This window comes from Dromiciops gliroides, chromosome 4 (genome assembly GCF_019393635.1).
Source record: "Dromiciops gliroides isolate mDroGli1 chromosome 4, mDroGli1.pri, whole genome shotgun sequence".
NCBI classification, from domain to species: Eukaryota; Metazoa; Chordata; class Mammalia; order Microbiotheria; family Microbiotheriidae; genus Dromiciops; species Dromiciops gliroides.
The window spans coordinates 369,873,211-369,897,320 of NC_057864.1; the positions used below are offsets into that span (position 1 = coordinate 369,873,211).

General features: G+C 36.0%; 1 protein-coding gene across 1 annotated transcript in view; it reads left to right on the plus strand.

The window, feature by feature from the left end:
• EYA4 (EYA transcriptional coactivator and phosphatase 4) overlaps positions 1–24,110 on the plus strand; it is a 316,619-nt gene that overhangs the window by 143,211 nt on the left and 149,298 nt on the right. The window contains 1 exon segment of the mRNA XM_044003487.1: positions 9,854–9,903. Within this exon segment, the coding sequence (XP_043859422.1) occupies positions 9,854–9,903 (50 nt within the window).

The following is a 24,110-nucleotide window of genomic DNA, read 5'->3' on the forward strand; positions in this document are numbered from 1 at the left end:
ATGGCAGGCTGTTTCTTCTTACATACCAATCTTATCACTATTTTTGTTGTTCAGTCAATTTGTCAACTGTGTCTGACTCTTCGTGACCCCTTTTGGGGTTTTCTTGGTAGAGGTACTGGTGTAGTTTGCCATTTTCTTCTCCAACTCATTTTACATCTGAGGAAACAGGCAAATGGGGTTAAGTGACTTGCCCAGTGTCACATAGCCATTAAGTGTCTGAGACCAGATTTGAACCCATCATTCTGACTCCAGTTCTAGTGTTCTATCCACTGTACCAATTATCTGCCCAAACTGTTAGTTTTTCAGTCATTTTCAGTTGTATCCTGCTCTTCCTGACCCCACTTCATTTTTTTTTGTTTTCATTTTTTTGTTCTGTGTTGTTGTTGTTGTTTGGCAAAGATACTGGAGTGGACTGGAGTGGTTTGCCATTTCCTTTTCCAGCTCTTTTTACAGATGAGGAAACTGAGGCAAACAGGGTTAAGTGACTTGCCCAGGGTCACATAGCAAGTGACTAAATCCAGATTTGAACTCAGGAAGATGAGTCTTCCTGACTCGAGACCCAGTACCTTATCCACTGTGTCACCTTGTTGCTCTCTTACTACTGTGCTAAAGCATATTTAAAACCCCCAAAGATTTAAGAAGGCAGCTTAGTTCAGTGGAAAACATACAAGAAATGGAGTCAGGGCACTTAGATTTCAATGCTACCTCTGCTGCCTACTTCCTGTGCGACCTTCGACCAATCATACCTTATCTGGTCCTAGATTCTTCACCTGTAAAATGAGGAATTTGGACTAGAAGACCCTTAAAGTCCTTTGAACTCTGAAATTATGACCTTTTGATGCCAAGACTTTAGCAGAGCTGAGAACTATAGAATCCTAGAATGCTAGAGCTGGATGGGACCTTAGAGATGATCTCATCAGAGAGGTAAAGTAGCTGGTCCAAGACCTCACAGATAGTTAGTGGCAGAGCTGGGACTATATAATCTGTCAAATGAGGGGTTTGGATGAGATTATTTCTAGGTCCTTTCCAGCTCTAACCGTCTATAACTGTGGCTATAACTCAGATTCCCTGACTCCCTATACAGTGCTCTTTTCTTTCCACTCCGACTAAATGGAACAAACTGAAGTATTTGGATCGTTCTTCCTTAATCATACTTGTAATAAACAAACAAAATGGGGTTTAGGGGCTGAATGATCTGAGTAATTGTGGTTGAAAATGCATAGCCTTCAGAGCTTTGAGAATTTTGGCTTTGTGATTCTAAAATGAATTTTGAAGTGATTTTCTTTCTTTTGCCTATTCTTCAGTTTTTCTCTTTTCTCTCAATATAGTTAGAGGAAAGAATGCCTTTATAATAAGTGTGTGTATGTGTTTAAAAATGTTCTTACAAAAATAAAGAGGGAAGAATTATAATCAACAGATTTCTTTGAGTATTCCTGGAGGTATTATGTTGATGTTCTTCTGTCATTTAAGGGCTTTTCTGGGGCATCTTATTAAATCTTTGAAGCCAGAGTAGGAAAGAAGGAAACAAAAACAAGGATTTATTAGACATCTATTATAGGCAGGCACTATGATAAGTTCTTTACAAATATTATCTCATTTTAGTACACAGTAGCTGGAAATAAAACAATATGTTCATCAACAAGCAACAATAAAACATACTTTGTTTTCTAAACATTAATATTTGCCACAACAGCATACTAAGGATATATTTTTCATTAATTTTTATTATCAAGCACCAAGTGTCTGATTCTTATTTCCTTGCCTTAAAACAATAGCACAGAAATCCTTATACCTTCCATGATAGAAGCTAACTAGACAGCTGAGAGTAGAGAATAGAGTGCTTCAAATTCTTATCCAGGCCTTATAAGGCTTATGATGACTTCAAGGTGGTATTATTACACTTGGTGCCAGTTAAGGCACTTTAAAATTAACTTCACAGACATGTGGAAAACATAAATGCAAATAAAGAACAAGCATTTTAAGCAAATACTACACTGAGGTGGATTTCTTAAGAAACAAAGACAAAAATGAAATGGTCACTGATGAATATAAAGAAGCTTCATTTATTGGAGGAAACAACATGTACTCTATGACTATTGTGTTATAGTATGTGATGGGACCAACATTCAAATCCCAGCTCTCTCTGTTACTCAAGCCTGTGTGAACTTAGACAAGTTACGTTATCTTGTTTTAGCCTCAGTTTCTTCATCTGTAAAAGGAGAGAGTTTAATAAGATGGCCTCAAAGGGCTTTTCCAGGTCTAAATATGATGTGCTTTCAGAGACAGAGAAAGAAATATATATAGACACAGAGAATCCTATTTAAATGCTACCTACTAGTATTTCTACAGACTCTGGTGAAATATATTGCCATTTTCCTTCTTTTACTGAAAAATAACTTCTAAATTCAGTTGTCAGCTCTCTTTTGAATTCCTCATTCTCTACCCCCCACCTCCAAGCACTCAATCTGTACTCAGTAAATACCTTCTGATCACTGGCTTTCAAGTGAGGTGCCAAAGAAATGTTTTTGAATGAATGAATACATAAACCATCCATTGTTGAAGTTGTTTTAAAATTCAAGTGACTTACCTGTCACTTGATTCTCTGGTTCCTTGTCAAGAATGCTATAAAAATGTGTTTCTATTTAATTCAACATATTAAATTATAGACTTTTAAAATCTCAGATATGAGGAAACACAAAGGAGGTCTTGGCTAATAGAAGGTTGTATATAAGTGTTATGTATGTGTATATGTATGATGCATGCATGTATATGTGTGCATACATATTCTCTCTGTATCTTACCATTAATTCTAACATTAGAAAAGTAGAAAAGTCTCACAGCATTTTGGGGAAGCGTTTTTGGACTTTGCTGTTAAAATTTTCCAGCCATAGAGAAATCCAGAATTATTTTACAAGGATTAGCTATAGTCACTTTAAAAATACATGGATCTAAGCCTATTTAGATCTAATCATATTCCTTTATATTACTTGGTCATTTTCATAAGAAAGTATAACAGAGATGTCCCCAAGCTTTTAACAAAGGAGCTGGAACCCCAAATTTATTTTGGATACTATGCTTTGCAAAACTGTGTATTTAAAGGAAGAAGATAGATATCCAAAAAACTATGGTTAAGTGGCAGTAATTAGTGATAGTCGGGAAATAGAATATTTCCTGTTTTTAATCCCATTTCAATGATACAGTGATTTATTTGGAAAGGGACAGATAAAAGGTTTGGGAAAATGTTTTGTTGTTGTTGTTGTTGTTGTTTTAAAGTGCTGAAAGCCTTTAGATGACTGTTCAGGTGAATATCACCTCTTCTTTTCACCTCAGAGGATGGCCTAGTTCTGGCTTATCTCTGAGAATGTGTGCCCTGTCTAGGGTGTCTGTTTTGATCTGCAGATGCCACAGACTGCTTGGCCCACATTTCAGTCATCACCAGTGCAGCGGAGAGTTTGAAGTTCAATGTATTCTTTTTAGAACTCCTTCTCTCTGATCTTTTACCTGTGTTATTATTTTAAAAAATTAAAATAAAAAAATTGAAAGTCTTCCACCCTTTTCCCTTGATTTTATGAATACCTAAGACTCAAATTGAGGCAGGCACTGAATGTCCCTTTATACAACTTTAATAGAATATATTTTAAATAACTTGTCAAAATGGAGATTTTTCTTCTCCTTAATCTAGTTTAATTTTTAGTTAGATATATCTTCCAGGACTATCGAAGTCCCTTTTGGGAAAAAAAAAAGTGCCACTTAATATATTTCTTCATTTCCCCATAGGTTATACTATCTGTATTATCTGGCCAAGTCAGTTTCTTTTGAATAGGGGAGTGAAGCAACTTATCATGTCTTCGGTACATTGTTGACAGTCCATCTGCCAGACTGGACATGAGAAAAAGTGGAATTTGCTATCATATGCTATCATCATTAACAAGCTGTTTGACCTTAAATCACAAACTTTCTGGACCTCAGTTTCCCCTCCTATGAAGTGAGAGAACTGACATAGTTAAAAGATCATTCATGAAAGAAAAATAAAAACAAAATAAACAAACAAAATAAAACAAACAAACAAGATCATTCATGTCCCTTCCAGGCCTCACATCCTTTATCTCTGTTCTTTTACCACTGTGCAGGATTCAGAAGTGACTCATGAGCTTCTTTTTTTTTTCCGCTTGCATTAAGGTATTTTGGATTTTAGGATGGACTCCAACAGAGTGAGACTGAAATCTTGTACTTGAATGCAAGTATGTACATGAAAAAAACCTCACAGAGTAGTATATAATTGACCACAGAATTGTGTCAGAGATTTATGAGTGAATGCTATTTGTCCTTTAATTCCTTTGAAGGGCAGGGGTGGGGGGGAATGGGGTCCTACTGCCTTCTCTGCATGTTACTGCAGTGAAGCACTCTGAAAAGACTGAAGTTTCCATTTCCAGTGAGGCATAATGCTGTCTTCTATATGACTGAGAGATCAAGTGATAACCACGCTGAAGATACAGGAATGGAAAATTACAGTATAAGTGGCAGCTAATGGTAATCACAGGGAGGAGATCCTGACAGATTGTCTGGAGTGAGTGAGAGTGTAAGAATGCCAGTATAAACAAATAGCTGCTTGAGAATTTTTTTGCAATTAAGTTAGTTACTTTAAAAAAAAAGAGGCAGATTTGTATTTTGAAATGTGTATTCAATTAAGGAATAAAATTGTGAGATTTTTCTCCTTTTGTTGGGGTTAATGATATGTCTAATTAAACATAATGTCTTTCTGCATAACTATAATCTTTACATAAAGTAAAAAAAAAAACCAACTTGGCAAATGTCAGCATTTTCCTCAAATTCTTTTGCATTTATACTTTGTGCTTTTATACAGATTCTGGGAATTTATCATCTCCCAAACCATTATCATTCTGGTTGCTAGTAAAACCTCTATATTATATTAGTATTTTTGGATCTCTTCACAACAATACTTACCATGCTTTGAAACCTCATGACCTGGATTATTGAAATAGTCTCTTGTTGGTCTCCTTCCCTCATCCCTTTCCCCAGCCTGATCTATTCTCCATAAAGTAGCCAACAGTGATTTCCCCCAAAACAGGTCTGACCATATCACCTTTTCCCTCACCTTATCTCCCCACCAACACATACTCTAAATAAACTTTAGTAACTCTCTTTTGTCTCTAGGATAAAATAGAAACTTTTTTTGGCATTTAAAGTTCTTCATACTCTGGCCCCTTCTTACCTTTGGAGTTGTCTTGTCCAATATACCCATCCATGGACCCCACAGTGCAACAATAGTACTTTTCCACATAACCACATCTCTTTCACTTCCTGTCTCCTTACCTCTGCCTTGACTGGGTCTGGAATGCACTTGTTTCTCACCTAAGATCCTCCTGCATCCCTAGTTTTCTTTAAGACATTTCCAGAGCCATCTTCTACATAAACCCTTTCCATCTTCCAAGCTGCTAGTGCACTCCATCTTCAAACTTCCTTTTGTTCATTTTATTTATATTCTGAATATACACATTAAGGAAACAATCAATATAGGAGAGATAAGGTCGTTACTCTGGGCAGAGGAACTATAGCTTGTGGTATCACCAAACAAGAAGCTAGGAATACCCAAAGATGGGAACTGAGATCACGGTTTTTGTGGGGTAAAATGGAACCAAAAGACTGCTCTGGAGTCACAAACTACTAACTACTTAATGTACATGAACATTTAACAAAAGAAACTATAGAACTGCTCCTGAGTTAAGTATAGATGCTACTTAACTCTAAATAGAAACTACTTAAATGTAGGTGGACCTTTTTACATAATAACATAAAGTCCAGGGAATAAGGTGAGAGATCATTTTGCTTGGGAGAAGGTCCATAAGTTGATCAAGAATCTAGAATTGGGGGCAGCTAGATGGCGCAGTGGATAGAGCACCGGCCCTGGATTCAGGAGTACCTGAGTTCAGATCCGGCCTCAGACACTTAATACTTACTAGCTGTGTGACCCTGGGCAAGTCACTTAACCCCAATTGCCCCGCAAAAACAAAACAAAAAACAAAACAAGAATCTAGAATTGACAAAGACCAGTCAGCCCCAGGCAATTCACCTGCTTGGGTAGGGGAACTGAATGGACATTCAGTCAGTTCTCAGTAAATTTGTAGTTATCAACATATGTGGACATGTCATTTCCTCAATTTGATTGTAAGCTTCTTAAAGACAATGACTATTTCTCTTTAGGGTTTGTATCCCCAGCATTTAGTACAGTGTCTGTAGAGTAGGTATTTAATAAATGCTTATTAATTGATATATAGTCCTTGCTTTTTCTCATACTCTTTCCTCTAAGTCTGCATTTATCTTTGGCAGACAATTAACATGAAAACCATATTATCGTTGATTTTTTGGGTAGCATTTGGGCTGTCTTCCCTTAAAACAGTTGGTACTTGCAGTGATGCTGTGTACCCTCCATTCATAGGGTCTTTAGGGTAATGCCAGCCGAAAGAAGACTTTTAAGAAACATTATTGATGGTGAAGATAACCGAATTTGCTCATATTTGTTGCATTCATTTTCATGGAGAACAGAAGTGAACAGAGTTTGGAAAGACAACAAATGGATTGTATAAATATGAAATGGTGCCTGGGTTTGTTTTGAAAATAAACTACCCATATTTTGAAGGACATTGTGTTTACTAAGCTATTGTTACTTTTGTTTTGTGAAAAACATGATTTTTGAAATTCCAGTTTGAAAAAGGTACCTACTCCAAAAATGCATATATGAATGCATAAATATGTACACATTTGTTGTCCAGGCACAGATATTGAAGTGATTTGCCATTTCCTTCTCCAGTTCATTTTACAGATGAGGAACTGAGGCAAACAGGGGTAAGTGATTTTCCCAGGGTCACACAGCTAGTAAGTGACTGAGGCCAGATTTGAACTCAAGATGAGTCTTCCTGACTTCAGCCCCAGCACTCTCTGAATACATAATGTAGCTGTGCCTCCCCCCACCCCTGTTTTTGTCTCTGTCTGTCTGTCTGTTTCTGTCTCCTCTTTCCCCCCCAAATACATACACATACTTATATCTTTGCACAATTATATGTGTGTATATTATATATAAATACATATATGTATACACGCATACACATATAAATAAATAACTTCTTTTTATTTTTGGCTAGTTTTATTATATCTTCTCCATAAGGAACTTTCGCTACCAGTGTGAATGAATGCCTTCTTTGCAAACTACAGTCTTAGAAACAGTCTGAAGAGCACCAAGAAATTGTCATATGCCAATTAATAAATATCAAAGATATAACTTGAACCCAAAACTTCTTAACTCTCAGTTTCTTTATCCATTATTATGCATGCTCATTATATATGTATATACATTTATATGCATACCTATATACATATGTGTATATTCATAGATACATATATACAAACATATACATGTGTATATACACATATGTAAATTATGATGGGCAAATCACTTTACCTTTCTCAGCCTCAGTTTCCTCATTTGTAAAAAGAAGATATTAATAGCCCTTATCTCAAAGGCTTATTGGGAGGATCAAATGAGATTATATGTACAGTTATTCATAAACCTAAAAGTAGCATATAAATGGTAGCTATAATAATTGCTATCACATGTAAATATTATATACATAATATATAAACACAAACATTTAAAGGTATATATATATGCATGCCTACACATGTCAGAGTTTAGGAATCTTTGAATTGAATATGCATATATATATATATAGTTATACATATTTTATTGTCTACTGTTTATAAAATTGCACTATGGCATAGTGGGGAAAGTTATAGCATTATAGGATCATAGATTTAGTTCTGGAAGAGTCTTCAGAGGTCATCTCTTCCAACCTCTTTGTTCTCTCTCTCTCTATCTACCTATCTATCCATCCATCCATCCATCCATCCATTCATTCATTCATTCATTCATTTATCTATCTATCTATTTGGTTTTTTGGTTTGGGGTTGTTTTATTAATTAATTTATTTTAATTTTAAAAATTATTTACTTATTTAGCTGTTTATCTATTGATCTGTTTGTTTATTTATTTATTTGGTGGGACAATGAGGGTTAAGTCATTTTCCCAGGGTCACATCGCTAGTAAGTGTCAAGTGTCTGAGGCCAGATTTGAACTCAGGTCCCCCTGAATCAAGGGTCAGAGATTTATCCACTGTACCACCTAGCTGTCCCTCCTACCCTTCATTTTACAAATGAGAAAACTGAGGCTCAGAATGGTGTTGTGTTGAATCCTTCCTTCAACATTTAGTGGCTATGTGACCATGAGTAAATCACTTGATCTCATAGAGTCTTAATTCCCTCATCTCTAAAATAGGGATAATAATGCCTGTAGAACCTTGAAAGCCTCCAGTAAAATAAAATATGGCAAATGCCTTTTTAGCCTTAAAAAAGTACTTTATAAATGGGAGTAATTGTGATGAGGTATTCTTAAAGTTAACCATGCATTTGTATTTTAAGACCTTGATATACCTAATCTTCCAAATTGAGTTTAAAGGACCAATTATTTGAAGTAATAAAGGCTACCCTAATCTAGAAATGATCTTTCCCTTCTTGAATATCTTTTTTTGTTATTTGACCTCCCTGCATACTTAACTGAATTCTCACTTGCATTACTTAACATGTTTTATAGGGGTTTTTTGTTTACATGTTTTATCCTTCAGTTTAATTAGATTACAAATTCCTTGAGGGCAGGCACTGACCTTTTTTATTTTGATATCCCCAGTATCTATTTCTTTGCACTGCAAAAATGACTTCGATTTATTTAATTAAGAAGTATAATATATTGACAATTTTCATCTTGAGAAAGTGAATTTTTTAGCCACTTCATGGTTCATTCTTTCATTTCAAGATGATTTTCAAGATAATATCAGCAGCAGCAGAAGATTTATATAACAATTTTAAGATTTTCAAAGAACATTGCATTCTTATCTCATTTTGGTATTTTACAGTTGAGGAAAATGATTCCTAGGGAAATGAAGCAACTTATTCTTGGGTCACACAGCTAATAAATGTCCAACCCAGCATTTGGCCTTCAGTTTTCTGATTCCCAAGTTCAGTTCTTTGTCTATCTTGTCATAAAGTTGCCTGTAATCAAAACGAATTTGGTCTCGCCCTCATTTCAGATGGTCTTCTATATACCATTGTCCAGAAACGGATAATGGTACATAGTACTTTATTCTGAGAGATGTTTTCCTTCTTTAACTTTTGCTAGCAGTTAACTGTTTCCAAAGCTGAATTTTTAAAGGTTGAAATATAGCCTGCATAAATATACTGCAAATATGTGTGAGAAGTCTGCACTCAGTACCTGAACTTAATTGACACACCGAGAAAAATATATGAAACATATAGTCACCGGATTCAGAAAATGAAAATTAATGTATGAATTATTTAGCTAACACTGCACTTTGCCCCAGAATCTGGTGTTTATTATTGTGAATTTTAGCAGGAAACAGAAGCAGTATCAATTGGGAAAACATTTCTTTACTGAATGGAGAACAGTATGGCTTTCTAGTTTCTAAGTGGGGAAACCTGGTTCTTTGGTTTCTTTGTTCCTGGTGAGACTACTCCCAAGCTATTTTAACTCAACATTTTACATACTAATGGAGTCTAGGGAAGTGCAGTTGGCAGCTGTTCATGGGATAATAATGAAACACACTGTTTAGTACTGCATACTACTGCTGTAAAATGCGGGAAGTATTTTATAGAGATCAGGGTGAGTCGAGCTATATCCACTTGAAGCATTGTATGTGTGTGAACTGGGAGTGAGGAAGTTGTGTTTTCATATGAGAATAACTTAGCAATCCCTTTCTCCTCGCAGGTAAAGAAAACGTGCACAGAAACAGATGTTTCAGAGCCTCAGAATTCCAGGTACAGTGCATAGAGGCAAATGCTGAACTGAGGAACTGTGGGGGACACTAAGAACCTTAAAAAAAATTGATCTGCAGACATAAATCAATCAGGTGACCCACTATCAGGTTCTTTTTGAATAAATAGGAATTATTTAGTGTAATAAAAAGGACAGTCATTCAAATAGTAATGAGAGGGACTCAACGTTAGACAGAGGGAAATTTCCAGATCAATGGTGGGAATTTGTCACTGGTGCCACTTGAAAGAAAATGACCATAACGTTGTATATAGGAATGAGAAAAGGGAATATTCACAGTACTAAATCGCTTCCTGTAAGCATCCTATATGTTTTACCTCATTAATTAGTAAAAGTTTTAACTTTTAAAATATTTGAAAGATTGAGTTAAAATCACTTTCGAAAACTATTTAGTATTTTTACAAACTTTTAAAGAAAACAACACCTCACAATCAGTGTTTTTTTCAAATATTATTGAATTTCAAAGGCACTATTAGAAAATTAAGAAGTTTAGAATGAGTTTATATGAAATTGGTATGTGGGGTCTATGGGCATGTGGGGCTTATGGAATGACAACTGTAGAACCAAAAGAGATGTGGAGATTGAGGAATTTCCTCTAAGTTTTGTTTGTTTGTTTGTAAATAAATGGACCATACATATGCCCTAAGTTATAATCTTTCAGGATATATACATGTACATGTATATGGATTTATATATAATGGTATATCGATAATATTAGATTATGTAACAATAGTGCTATAAATATGATGACAAATCTATGTGAAGGATGGGGAAGGAGGGGAAGGCTTGATTGCATTGGTCTTGGGAGCCCTCAGCAAGAAAAGTCCCTCAGCCAAAGCAGTAACTGTTCTGTGACATAAAACCAGAGTTTAACTGTGTCACTGAAAGGACAGAGTGGCTTGGCTTGCTTGATATCACACAACCAGTTTGTGTCAAAGACTGAACTTGAAGCCACATCATTTTGTCTCAGAGACCAGTTACACAATTGAGAAATGTAAGCAACCATTTCCTAATTCAGGGCTCCAGCACATAGGAAGTACATTATTTTTTATTTTATAATTTTTTTTACAGGGCAATTGGGGTTAAGTGACTTGCCCAGGGTCACACAGCTAGTAAGTGTTAAGTGTCTGAGGCTGGATTTGAACTCAGGTACTCCTGACTCCAGGGCCGGTGCTCTATCCACTGCGCTAACTAGCTGCCCCAGGAAGTACATTATTGCAGCCTAATTATTAAAACTGTCCTACCTTGACACACAAATGGATTAAGACATCTAGATATATCCCAGTTACTTTTTTTTAAATGCACATGTGCTAACCTTTTAAGAGACAATTAAGTACCTCTCCATATTAGCTGACGGATTATAAATAGAATTCTGCATTTACAGAATACCAATCAACTACTTTATTTAATTTTGAAATTCCCCGTTTTAAAATTCCCTTGATATAATTAGAAGCCATATATACAACATCAGTATGATGGCATTTAATCCATCAATCAAGAAGCATTCTGTTAAATGCTCAGTATACAAAGATTAAAAATGATTCTCTGTCCTCAAGGAGCTTGCATTCAAACAAGGAAGACAACATGTACATAAATTAGAATATTCAAAATAAATATAAGAGAATTTGAGGAAGAAAGGGTAGAGGCATTGGAAAAGGCTTCTAAAGAGGGTGTTATGAGCAAAGTTTTAAGGAAGCAAGGAATTCAACGAGACTGATCGATATGATGGGGGAGCACATTTCATGAATCAGGGATAGTCAGTGCAAATGAATGGAAATGGGATGTGGAGTGTCAAGAGGAACAAGAAGATCATCATGAATGGATTGTAGAGTACAGTAAGGGAAGCAATATATAATAGGAATGGAAAGATAAATTAGGGCTAGGTTGTGAAGAGCTTTAGAAGTTAAAAAGAACTTGTTTTTGATCCTAGAGGCAATATGATAGCTATTGGAGTGAATTGAGTGGGAGTCAGATGTTAGATCCATTGCTTTGAGTTATCAAACTCATGAGACATTTAGACATCATTTGTTCCGGGTATTAAAGATTATAAGCAAAAAGCTTTGAGTTCTTAGAACACCAGTTATGTCCGCCGATTCTGGAGATCTAGGATGCTTTTAATCAATTCTAAGAGGCAATATGACTCAGTGGATTAAACAAAGAATTTGTGAGTTAGGAGAGTGATCTTGTGTCCTTACACTAACTCCCAATCAGATTGATGAGACTTAACTTGGCCTCTGCAGGTGCAAATCATTGTGTTGGTCAGATCATTCCCAAGCTCTTTGAAAGCACAGAACTGTATTGTGGAATCACGGAAATTAAAGGGTACTCAGAGGCCATCTAGACTAACTCATATCTGACCTAGAAACCCTGCTATTCAAAAACCTCTCATGAGGAAGATCTCCTTCCATTTGGGGATGGCTCTAGTTATTAGGAAATTTTTCCTTACTTGGAGATAGCTGCTTCTACCCTTGTCCCTTATTATTTTGCTCACACAACCCAGAAGAATAAGTCTAATCTCCCCCCCTTCAGATATTTTGAAGACAGCCCAGTTAGGTAAAATAGTGTTTTTAAAAATCATCTAAATGTTACAGCTGGAATGTTACAGTTTGGGGGATCTTCTAATCCTCTCATTTTATAGGTGAGGAAACCAAGGGCCAAATGACTGTAGGTTGCCTAAACACAGAGCTCGTTAAGTACCAGTGAGAGTACTGGAGCCTAGGTATCTACAATGCTATTCAGTTGCTCTTTTCACTGTAGTTTTTTGACAACAAATATTTATTTTTTATAATATTTTATTTTTTCTAGTTACATATAAAGATAGTTTTCAGTATTCATTTTTATAAGATTTTGGGTTCCAAATTTTTCTCCCTTCCTCCCTTCCCTCCCCCCTCCCCAAGACAGAAAACAGTCTGATATAGGTTATATATATATATATATATATATATATATATATATATATATATATATATATATATATATATATATATATATATATATATATACAGTCACATTAAACATATTTCCCCATTAGCCACGTTGTGAAAGAAGAATCAGAACAAAAGGGGAAAAACCTCAAAAAATTAAAACAACAACAACAACAACACAAAAAGTAAAAATAGTATGGTTGAATCTTCATTCAGATTCCACACTTCTTTTTCTGGATGCAGAGAACATTTTCTATTATGAGTTCTTTGGAATTGTTTTGGATCATTGTATTTCTGAGAAGAGCTGAATCTAACAGAGCTGATCATCACACAATGTTGCTGTTACTATGTACAGTGTTCTCCTGGTTCTGCTCACTTCACTCAGCATCAGTCCATTTAAGTCTTTCCAGGTTTTTTTTCCCCTGAAATCTGCCTGCTCATTATTTCTTACAGCACATTACATTGATATAGCACAACTTGTTTAGCCATTCCTCAATTGATGGGCATCCCCTCAATTTCCAGTTCTTTGCCATCACAAAGAAAGCTGCTAGAAATATTTTTTGTATCTGTGGGTCCTTTTGCTTTTGTTATTATTTCTTTGGGATACTGACCTAATAGTGGTATTTCTGGGTCAAAGGATTTTCACAGCCCCATAGCCCTTTAGACATAGACAACAAATATTTATTAAGCAAGCATATGTATTACTATTTTCAAGGCACTTGGTATTAAAATGTAAAATACAGCACAATGACTTCCTGAAGTTTATATTCTACTTCAGGGCAAATTGGGTGAGGGTAAGAAAATTAAGACAATAGCAGTAATAACAATAGGATTTATAAAACACTTTCAAGGTAGCAAAGTATTTTATATACCATATCTGATATCCTCACAACGACTCTGAGTTTTGTTATTGATCAGTCATTTTTGAATCATGTCTGACTCTTTGGGACCTCATTTGGGGTTTTCTCGACAAAGATGCTTCTTTAGCTCATTTGACAGATGAGGAAACTGAGGCACACAGAGTAAAGTGACTTACTTGACAGCAAGTGACTGAAGCCAGATTTGAACTCAGGAAGATAAGTCGTCCTGATTCCAGACAGGGTATCCTATCCACTGTACCACCTAGCTGTCCAACAACCCTGAAAAGGAAGTGCTATTTTATGCCAATTTTTCAGAGGTTGAGTTACTTACCCAAGGTCATAAAGTTAGTAAGTCTGAAGAAGGAATCAAACTGAGTTCTTCCTGACACCAAATCCACTGTACCATCTAACTGCCTTGAGACATACCCAAATGAACATAACATATGGTAACAGTAAAGATAACATCCACAGAATATCCTAGGAATTTTTAAGAAGGAGAAAATATGATGGGGAGGATCAGGGAAGGCAGCTCAGAGGTAGCAGTACCTGAATTGAGCCATGAAGTTGGAGCTGGATTTGGGAAAGATCTCTTGATGATGAGAGTGGTATTTAATAATCTAGTCTATTGATTCATCATTCTGCATAGAAGACTCATTTTCAAAACCATGATTTTTTAATCAAACAATATTGTTTAAATAATTATCACTTCAACCAAAAAAGTAACAAAATTAATAAATTATGTGATTTCTGAATTTGTAGCTAACCTTAAGTATTGGGAAAATCTGTTACTTCAGAAACCTGTGAATTTAAGGTGAAAAACAAAGGCATGAGGGGTTAGAGGGGTGACTTTAGTATGTGTGTGTGCAGGTACACTGTCTTTCACATAGGAATAGAAGAGACAAATATACCTAGAAAGCCACACTTATGGAACCATGCCTCCATGCCTCACCCCCGCCCCTTTCCCTCACTCTCCCTTCCTCCTTGCCTCTCCCTCTCTCTCCTCCCTCCCTCTCTCTCTCTCTCTCCCTCTCTCTCTCTCTCTCTCTCTCTCTCTCTCTCTCTCTCTCTCTCTCTCTCTCTCTCTCTCTCTCACACACACACACACACACACACACACACACACACACACACAGATACTAACACAGCCTGAACCAAATAATTCTTTTCTAAACAAGTCTTAAGTGAAAACATTGAACACAAAATGAAATATCAACATAAAATGAATGCTGTAGATACACTATGTTAAAAAAGTAGCGCCTGGATTGGAACCTAAGGCTAATCTCATGCATTTATTTAGCTAGCTTTATAGTGTGTTGGTTTTGGATTTGAAACTATTAGAATAAATGCAGATGGAAAGTGTTTTTACAGTAGGGAAGTAATTAAATTGGGTGTGGGAACTTTGTCAGGAGAATTCTTGGAGTGACATATGTGTATCAGCAAATTCTTTGTCTTGCTTGGCCTTCGTTCCTCTTTTGGAAAGAAACACTTGGGCTACAGATGTGACTGGCACATTGGGATAAAGGGAATTTAGAAACCTATGCAATATAACCAAGGCCAAGAATGTCTTACCAGAAATATTTTTTGTTTATGCATTGAAAGCCAGACATTAGTGGCAATATTTTCTCAGTTACACAAAACTGTATTTATCTTGATGGATGATTAGCATTAATGGATACACTGTGCTTCATTTAAGAATTGTCATTCTTCAAAAAATTTTCTGTTTTACTTATTCTCATGTGGTGTTCCCTTGTCCAGAACACACACACACACACACACACACACACACACACACAGCTGTTTATTTCCCATTAAGATTAAGATTCATGCTAAATAGCTAACCATAAAGAAGACTGAAATTGGTATTGGTTTTCTGATCAGTGCTTAACTTTAGAGATTGAATGAAAATTTAAAAAATAAAGATGCTTTCATTAGTCTATATTTGATAGCTCTTTGAAACTATTACTTTTTTAGCAAAAGAATTCGTAATTCTCATTTAATTTTTTTTCCATTTTATGAATGTCAAAGCCATTCTTATCTGTTGGGCTAGAGGAGAGGAAACTGTTTTTCTCATATTTTGGCAACATTGCTAAAACTTTTATTTCATTCTGTTGAAATCTTTCCTCCCCCCCAAAAAGTTTTAAAAATCAGTTGAAATGCTTTTTTAACTATTGATTATTCATGTGGCTTATTAGCAAGACTTTTTGCCTGTTTCCTGTTTTTTTGGTCAATTCCCTTTCAGCACTTTTACCAGAGGGTGATCAGGGACACAGAAAGGAAATGAAACTCAAATCAATCAATTTTGTTGCATGTTTGGACCATTAGCAAAGGTTTGGTGAAGCAGAAAGTCAAAACCATTGGCTGAAATGAGGATTTGAGTTTCTCTGTGGATTTCATCATCAAAAACATGTGTTGAGTGACTTTTGGACACAGCACTGTATGAATCATGATCCTTGCCCTATAGTGGTTTAAAAATACAAGACTACAAACAATTCTTTATAGACAGAACTATGGACAGAATGACATAAGGGAAAAATAAAAGATTAAGAAAAATATTTGAAATATTTACAGCTTTTATAAACTGGAAGGAAATAGAATTATTTAATCCATTCTGTCCCCATCTTCTATTAGTCTAGATGACTGAGGGTTGCATACACCCCATTTTGCACTCCTTGACAAGAACTTTATTGGTTTGTCTGAGATCACACACATGGTGCTAGTAGCCGAACCAGAAATAGATCATAGGTCTCCTGGCTCTGTTCTCTAGTTACTTGGCTATTATCAGGAGAAAGACTAAATGAGTAGGATGGGTTCCCCACACTACATATTCCAACTATTTTAGCAGACACTTGGAACTAATTTTGATTTACCAGTTAATTTTAAAGGCAGGCACAGGAAGTTTAATTGGCCAATTTCTATGCAAGTGATACAGCTAAATCACCTCATTTTTGCAGTTATGGGTTAATATTGAGGTAGCATATACATACAGGTTTTCTCTCTGAATAGAAAACATGCTATTCATGTATTATGGGTTAAAGTATGCAGGAATCAAATGATTCCTCCTTCATACATCCCTTACAGCTGTTCCCTTCTCTCCACTTACATAATTACAACCCAAGGTCAGATCCTTATAACTTCTTGCATGGACTATCCCAACAGCCTTCTAATTAGCCTCTTAGCTTCCAACTTCTCCAGTTTGTACTCCACTTGGTTGCCCAAAAAATGTTCCTAAAAGCACAAGCCTGATTATGTCACCCTACTCCCCCACTCACCCACACAAAGAAATTTGAGTGGATCCCTGTTGTATTTAGAATAAAATTCAAACTCCTCAGCTTGGCATTAAAATCACTTCACAATCTGGCTCCAGCCTAGCTTTCCAGGCTTGCTGCCCACTCTACATTCCAACCAAACTGTTCTACTTGTTGTTTTCCCTAATGGACACACAATCTCCTACCCCTGTTCTTCCTGTGTCTTCTTTTTTGGCTCATCAGCCAAACAATTTCCCTTTACTGTGAATATTTTGCAAGGTTTTCTTGAGTCCTCTTCTCTTATCTCTCTACAGATCCTCCCTTTACTGACATTATCTGTTACCACTATTTCAATTATCATCTTTACTCACATGACTTTTAGATCTATAAATCCAGTTTGAGCTTCTCTCTTGAGTATCAATCTGACATTAGTAGCTATTCATTGGACTGTATGTGCCAGAGATATCTCCAACTCACCTTTGTAGGACTTATTATCTTCAACCCTAAATCTATCCTTTTTAAAATTTCCCTTTTATTGTCAAAGGTAACACTATTCTCCCAGTCTTCTAGGTGTGTGACCCTGGAATCACATACTCAATCCCTCATTCTTCAAGGTCTATATTTGGTAATCATTTGCCAAATCTTTTTATTTTTATTTTTTTGGTGAGGCAATTGGGGTTAAGTGACTTGCCCAGGGTCACACAGCTAGTAAGTGTCAAGTGTCTGAGGCCGGAGTTTTGAACTCAGGTCCTTCTGAATCCAAGGCCGGTGCTCTATCCACTGTGCCACCCAGCTGCTCCTGCCAAATCTTGACATTTCTACGTCTACTACATTTCTTGCCTAACCCCTTTTGCTTTACTCACTGTCCCCAGATTAGTGTAGATAGGTATCACATCTTGCCTAATTTATTTCAATGGTCTCCCCTCCACCATCAAACAAACTTCTCCTGAAAACTTCCCTTTATTTATTGACCAGAGATGCATTTGATCTTGTTATATGCAAGGCATTGCTTTATTTGCTTCATAAACTAAAATGAGCAATAGAACCACTATTTTGTTTCTGTTGTCAAAGCTTACAACCATAGATCCAAAGAATATCAGAAATGAAATGAAATTCCTCCTAATCTAATTTGCTCTCCTTTAAGACTCAACTTATGATCCACATCTTCCATGAAGCCATCATTGGTAGTTTTAATTCTTCACTCTAAATTGGGTGGGCCTTAAAGTATTTTCTATACAATATAACCACATGCTATCTTAAAGTGATTGCCGTTTTGTATATCTTAATCTTGTTTCTTCAAATAGACCATTAGTTAATTGACAGTAGGAACCTTTTTTTAATATTTATATGAGTCCCACATGCCTTTTTGTGCAGTGTCTTGCTGCGCAATTAATTTCCTTCTGACTAAGGCAGAAATTTGAAAGGTATACACAATAAATATAAATAATTGATCCACTAATTATTTCTACCTATTACTAAAATAACACCCTATTTTAATAATTAATTCATTTAAAACCTTGGAGCCACATAATGACATCTAAGATCCACATAGTTGCTGCTTCTTTAGCCTTGTGGAGTTTATTTTAGATGAAAAGTTGTAAATTCAGTCACAAATTTTTCAGGTCTTCTGTTAATAAAATTCCTAAGATTTAGGCATAAGTTGGGCTTTCTAAATTTACATTTTTATCTATCTCTAGGTCACCTTGGCTTATTGTGGTTTAAACCAAAATACAATTTATTGGAATTGTTGTAATAACAAAACAATAGATTATATATATGTGTATGTATATATGCATATAGAGAGACATATTCATGCATGTATATATAATCATATATACATATATTCATGAACATATATCTTTATCTTTATATTTGTATTTATATTTATATTTATACACACACAAGCACTTTGAGGAGAAAGTGAGAAGAAATGCAACCTTTTCTCAGAATCTCTTCCCCTGTCTGGGTCTTCTGCTTCAAGATACATATAAAGTCAATGACTATCCTTGATATATTCATTTTCTGCCATAGCTCAGTATTACCTTTGCTCTTTGGACATTTACTAGAATGGTATTTTTGCCTCAACCTTTCCTTCTCTCTGTTTCCTAAGATAGTTCCAACATTTTATACAAATTCCTTAAGGCGTTACTAAGTTTATCTCACAATGGCTTTGATTCATTCTAGGAGGTATACAGTCCCTGTTCACATTAAATTCTGATGCTCTTACCTGACAAAAGAAATTACTTTCAAATGGGTGGGATAATCAATTGAACTGTATCTTAGTATATGGATTTTGGTCTTTATACACAATAATAATTAGCCAGTTAATCAGAGGTGATACTTTTTTTTTTATTAGTTTTTTCTTTTACTTTCATTTCTTTTCTTTCTCTCTCTCTCTCTCTCTCTCTCTCTCTCTCTCTCTCTCTCTCTCTCTCTCTCTCTCTCTCTCTCTCTCTCCCCCCCCCTCTCTTTCTGTCTTTCTTTCCTTCTCTCTTATTGCCCTCTTTCTGGAAGATTCATTGTTCATTTCCCCCCATTTCCTATCCATTCCCTTCTCATAAGTTAACACCATTATAGGTTTACCTGGAGGAAAGAATAATTTTACCTTCTCATTATCTTCTCTCTCTCTCTCTCTCTCTCTCTCTCTCTCTCTCTCTCTCTCTCTCTCTCTCTCTCTCTCTCTCTGTAGGTCAGTGAGGGTTAAGTGATTTTCCCAGGGTCACACAGCTTGTAAGTATCAAGTGTCTGAGGCTGGATTTGAACTCAGGTCCTCCTGAATCCAAGGCCAGTGCTCTATCCACTGTGCCACCTAACTGCTCCTTCTCATTATCTTCTCAAAGGTCACTGATGATCTCATTGCCAAATTCAGTGACCCTTTTCAAGTCCTTATCTTCCCCAAAATTTATCTATCACCTTAATTAAGATTACTCGTGGGGCGGCCAGGTGGTGCAGTGGATAAAGCACTGGCCCTGGATTCAGGAGTACCTGAGTTCAAATCCGGCCTCAGACACTTGACACGTACTAGCTGTGTAACCCTGGGCAAGTCACTTAACCTCCATTGCCCCTCAAAAACAAAAACAAAAAACAAAGATTACTCGTGTGTGTGTGTGTGTGTGTGTGTGTGTGTGTGTGTGTATAGCACTGACCTCTTGTTGAAGTTCTAGACTGTACATCTTCATTTCCCTTCAAGGTACCTTTGACTAGATTTTTTGTTGACACTGTAAACTCAACATGTACAATACCCAGCTTTTCTTTACCCCTAAAACTTCTCTCCATTTAGATTTCACAATTTCTGTCCATAGTGCCACCATTTCCCCAATCTACCTTGTTCATATCTTTGACTTTTTTGCCCTCACATATAATTTGCCAAATCCTGACAATTATATTTCCACAAAATCTCTACATTTGACCGTCCTATTTTTACTGTCCCTGTTGTGGTATAGCTCCCTTGCCACTTACCTGAAATATTTTAATAGCCTCTGAATTCATGAGTCCTTTTTTCCTCCTTGTAATCTGCCTGTCCCACAAGAATAAGCTATTTTAGAAATAGGTATTGTGCTATAAAAATAAAATGACAAGAAGGATGATTTCAGAAAAACTTGGCAAGACTTAGATGAACTAATGCATAGTGAAGTGAACAGAAGCAGAAGAATGTTGTGCACAGTAACAACAATATTGTTCGATGAAGAATTGTGGATGATTTCACTATTCTCAGTAATACAATAACTGAAAACAATCCCAAAGGTTTAATTATGAAATAGACTATCTGCATCTAGAGGAAGAATTGATATTGATTGACTACAGAATGAAGCATGATATTTTCATTTTCTTTCTTTCATTTTTTTCTTTTATTTGAGTACTACAAAATGACTAACATGGAAATGTTTTATGTAAAAAAAGAAAAAGATAGATCTAATTGTGTTACTCAACTGTTCAAAAATCTTCAGTGACTATTGGCTCCTAAGTAAAGTTCAGATTAATTTGTCTGACATTCAAGGCACTCCACAAATTTTTTCCAATCTGTCTTGTTGGGGTTTTTAACCATTTATTTTCATTGACTCCTTTGGCAGGCTGGTAAATCCTATCTATGGACCTTTTCTTAGAATTCTTTTCTTTTTAAGTAATTGAAGGAAATATTAAATTTTGGTCAGAAGTTAATCAAAATAAAGATAGAATGTCTTTTTGCCCATCCAAGTTCAAAGATCCATGTAAAATTTATCCATGGACTCCAGGTTAAGAACCTCTGTTCTTGTTTTATCTCATAGTTTAATTCTGTACTCCCTTCCAATTAGTCTGCCTTCTGTTCCTTGCACCTGCTATGTGCTATCTTTTTTGTGCCTTTTTGAAAAATGAGCACATATACTTGTATCTTATCTAAATTTTATGTATTTCCAATCCTAACTGTGCTCTGCTCATAGTAGTCTCTAGATGCATATTTGTTTAATGAATTAATGATTTAGGGTGATTGTCAATATAAAGACAAGTAATTTGAACTATCATAGTGCCTACAAATCCCTCCCCCAAACACACACACACACACACACACACACACGAATGCACGGAATGATATGATAAAAAAGGGGGGGTGTGGGGGCAGCTAGGTGGCCCAGTGGATAGAGCACCGGCCCTGGATTCAGATGGACCTGAGTTCAAATCCAGCCTTAGACACTGATACTTACTAGCTGTGAAACCCTGGGCAAGTTAATTAATCCCAGTTGCCTCACCAAAATAAAAAAAGGGGGGGGGGATGTGGAATCAGGAGACATAGCTCTAACACTGAATACCTAAGTCTCTTTAATCCAGTCCCTTAACTTCTCTGACCCTGAATTTGCTCATAATGTTCATCACTGCCTCTCAGGGTTATTGTGAGAATCAAGTAAGACAATGCACATAAAAATTACTTTATAAACAGAAAGTACTATACAGTGTATTATTAATGTACTCATTTTAGACTGACAGAAAATTTACATATAATAAGTTGATAGAGCCTACCAATTTTAAGACCAGGGTCAACATCTTAGACTAGTGGAGTGTGTATTTCAAATAACAGGGAACAATTTATCTTAGGAGTTCAGAAAAAGGAGAAATATGAACTGTGGGCTGGAGTAATCATGTAGAACTGTATATAGTGACTGGAACTTGACCTTTGCCTTGAAGGATGACAAGGGCTTCAATCGGCAAAGATAGAGATATAAGGTATTCTAAGGAAAGGGAATAAGATGAGACCAAAGATCCAGGTAGGAATGAACCAGGTATGTTTTGGGGCAAATAAATAGAGTAGCTTGTTTGGAGTGGAAATATCTTTCTGGACAAAGTTAGAAATTCAACTTCAGGCTAGATTATAAAAGACTGTTGCCAAATATAGAAGTTTGAATTTGTGGTATATGAATGTAATCAAATGTTATTTGTTCTGGAAGGGACAAGTAGGAATTGTTCTGGAAGACAAGTAGGGATTCTTGGAAGAATGGGAAAACATTTATAAACTGCTACAGAGCTAAGTAAGAAGAACCATGTGAGCAATATACACAAAGACTACAAGCATCTAAAGGAAAGAACACTAACCTGAAATTGAACATTGAGTTGTTGTAATGTCCAATCTTGTCTCAGAAAGGAAATGAGGAAGTAACTCTTTTTAATAGCCAAGTGATATGTAGGATGTTGCATAAATTGTTAATTCAAATAATAAATGCTAACATTAATATAGTGCTTATTATATGTCAGGCACTGTGCTAAAGCACTTGACTCAACTCATTTGTTCCTCACAACAATCCTGGGAGGTAGGTACTATTATTATGTTTATTTTACAGATAAGGAAGTTGAGGCAGACAGTGATTAAGTGACTTGGTCAGGGCCAGACAGCTAGCCAGTGTCTGAGGTCAAATTTGAATCCAGATGTACCTGAACAACTCCAAGGCCAGCACCCTGTCCACAGCTCTACCTAGCTGCCATCATTTAGATACTGTCATGACAGTAGTTAGTTTTGCTATCTTTCTTTGTTAAAAGGAAGAGCACATGGGGCAGCTAGGTGGTGCAGTGGATAGAGCACTGGCCCTGGAGTCAGGAGGACCTGAGTTCAAATCCGGCCTCAGACACTTAACACTTACTAGCTGTGTGACCCTGGGCAAGTCACTTAACCCCAATTGCCTCACTAAAAAAGAAAAAAAAGAAAGAAAAAGAAAGGAAAAGCACATTTGTTTTTGGTATAGGATATGTCGAAATCAGTATGATACCGAAAAACCCTCCATAAATTTTACATGATTGAACAAATTAAGGAGTCTGTAGTGAAATCAGGAAACCAGTTAGAATCAAAGTAATCTAGGTATAAAGTGATAATAGCTTAAATTAGCTTTGTGTAAATGAGGATGGAAAGGTCAATTGAAGAGATATTAGGAAAAATTGGCAGGCTTTGATGTATGGCTGGTGAGGCATGGAGACCTGAAAAAGAAGAGTCCATGATGATTCTAATTCTGAAGAGTTGTCTACAGAGTGATTTGGAGAGTTACTTTAATTTCATCTCTATGGTCTCTGGTCTGGGATGCACCTCTGTGCTTTCGAATGGTTGCCAGTTAATGTTAAAGAGCTCTAAAAATCCCATTTTCTTTATCCGCATATACTTAACTAATATAATATAAATTCCAATGTCAGTACAGATTTTGGCTATATAGAGTTTGTACAGGGAAGTGAGATCAATGTTTAGAAGTTCCTTTTTCCTTCTCAAATAATAAATACATTTCCTATCATAAAAATCTCCTACCTATGAAAACTTCTCACTCTGGAAAGCTGGGCTTGTCTCCTTCTAAATCTAAAGTTGTTATTTCCTACTTATTAGCAGGCTGGATACCTATTTCCTGCCAATTTGTGTTGCTCCTCAGGTATGAGAAAACTTAGGATTTCCTCTCATGAAAACGGTTGGTTCTAACTCACACGTCTGCAAATAGAGTTATGGTCTTTGTCCAAAAAACAGCCAGTGTCTCCTGTAATGAACTCAGCCATTGTTATGTCTTTAGGAGTGTAGCTTAAGACAATGCTTGTTTCTTCATAATTGTCTGCTCTGAGTGAATGCAATTATATTATCCAAATAGCTCAAATAGCTGTCAGATTGGACTTTTAACCTTGAGGAACCCTAAAAACTCCCCAAATTGTCTCTGTTCCATTATGTTCT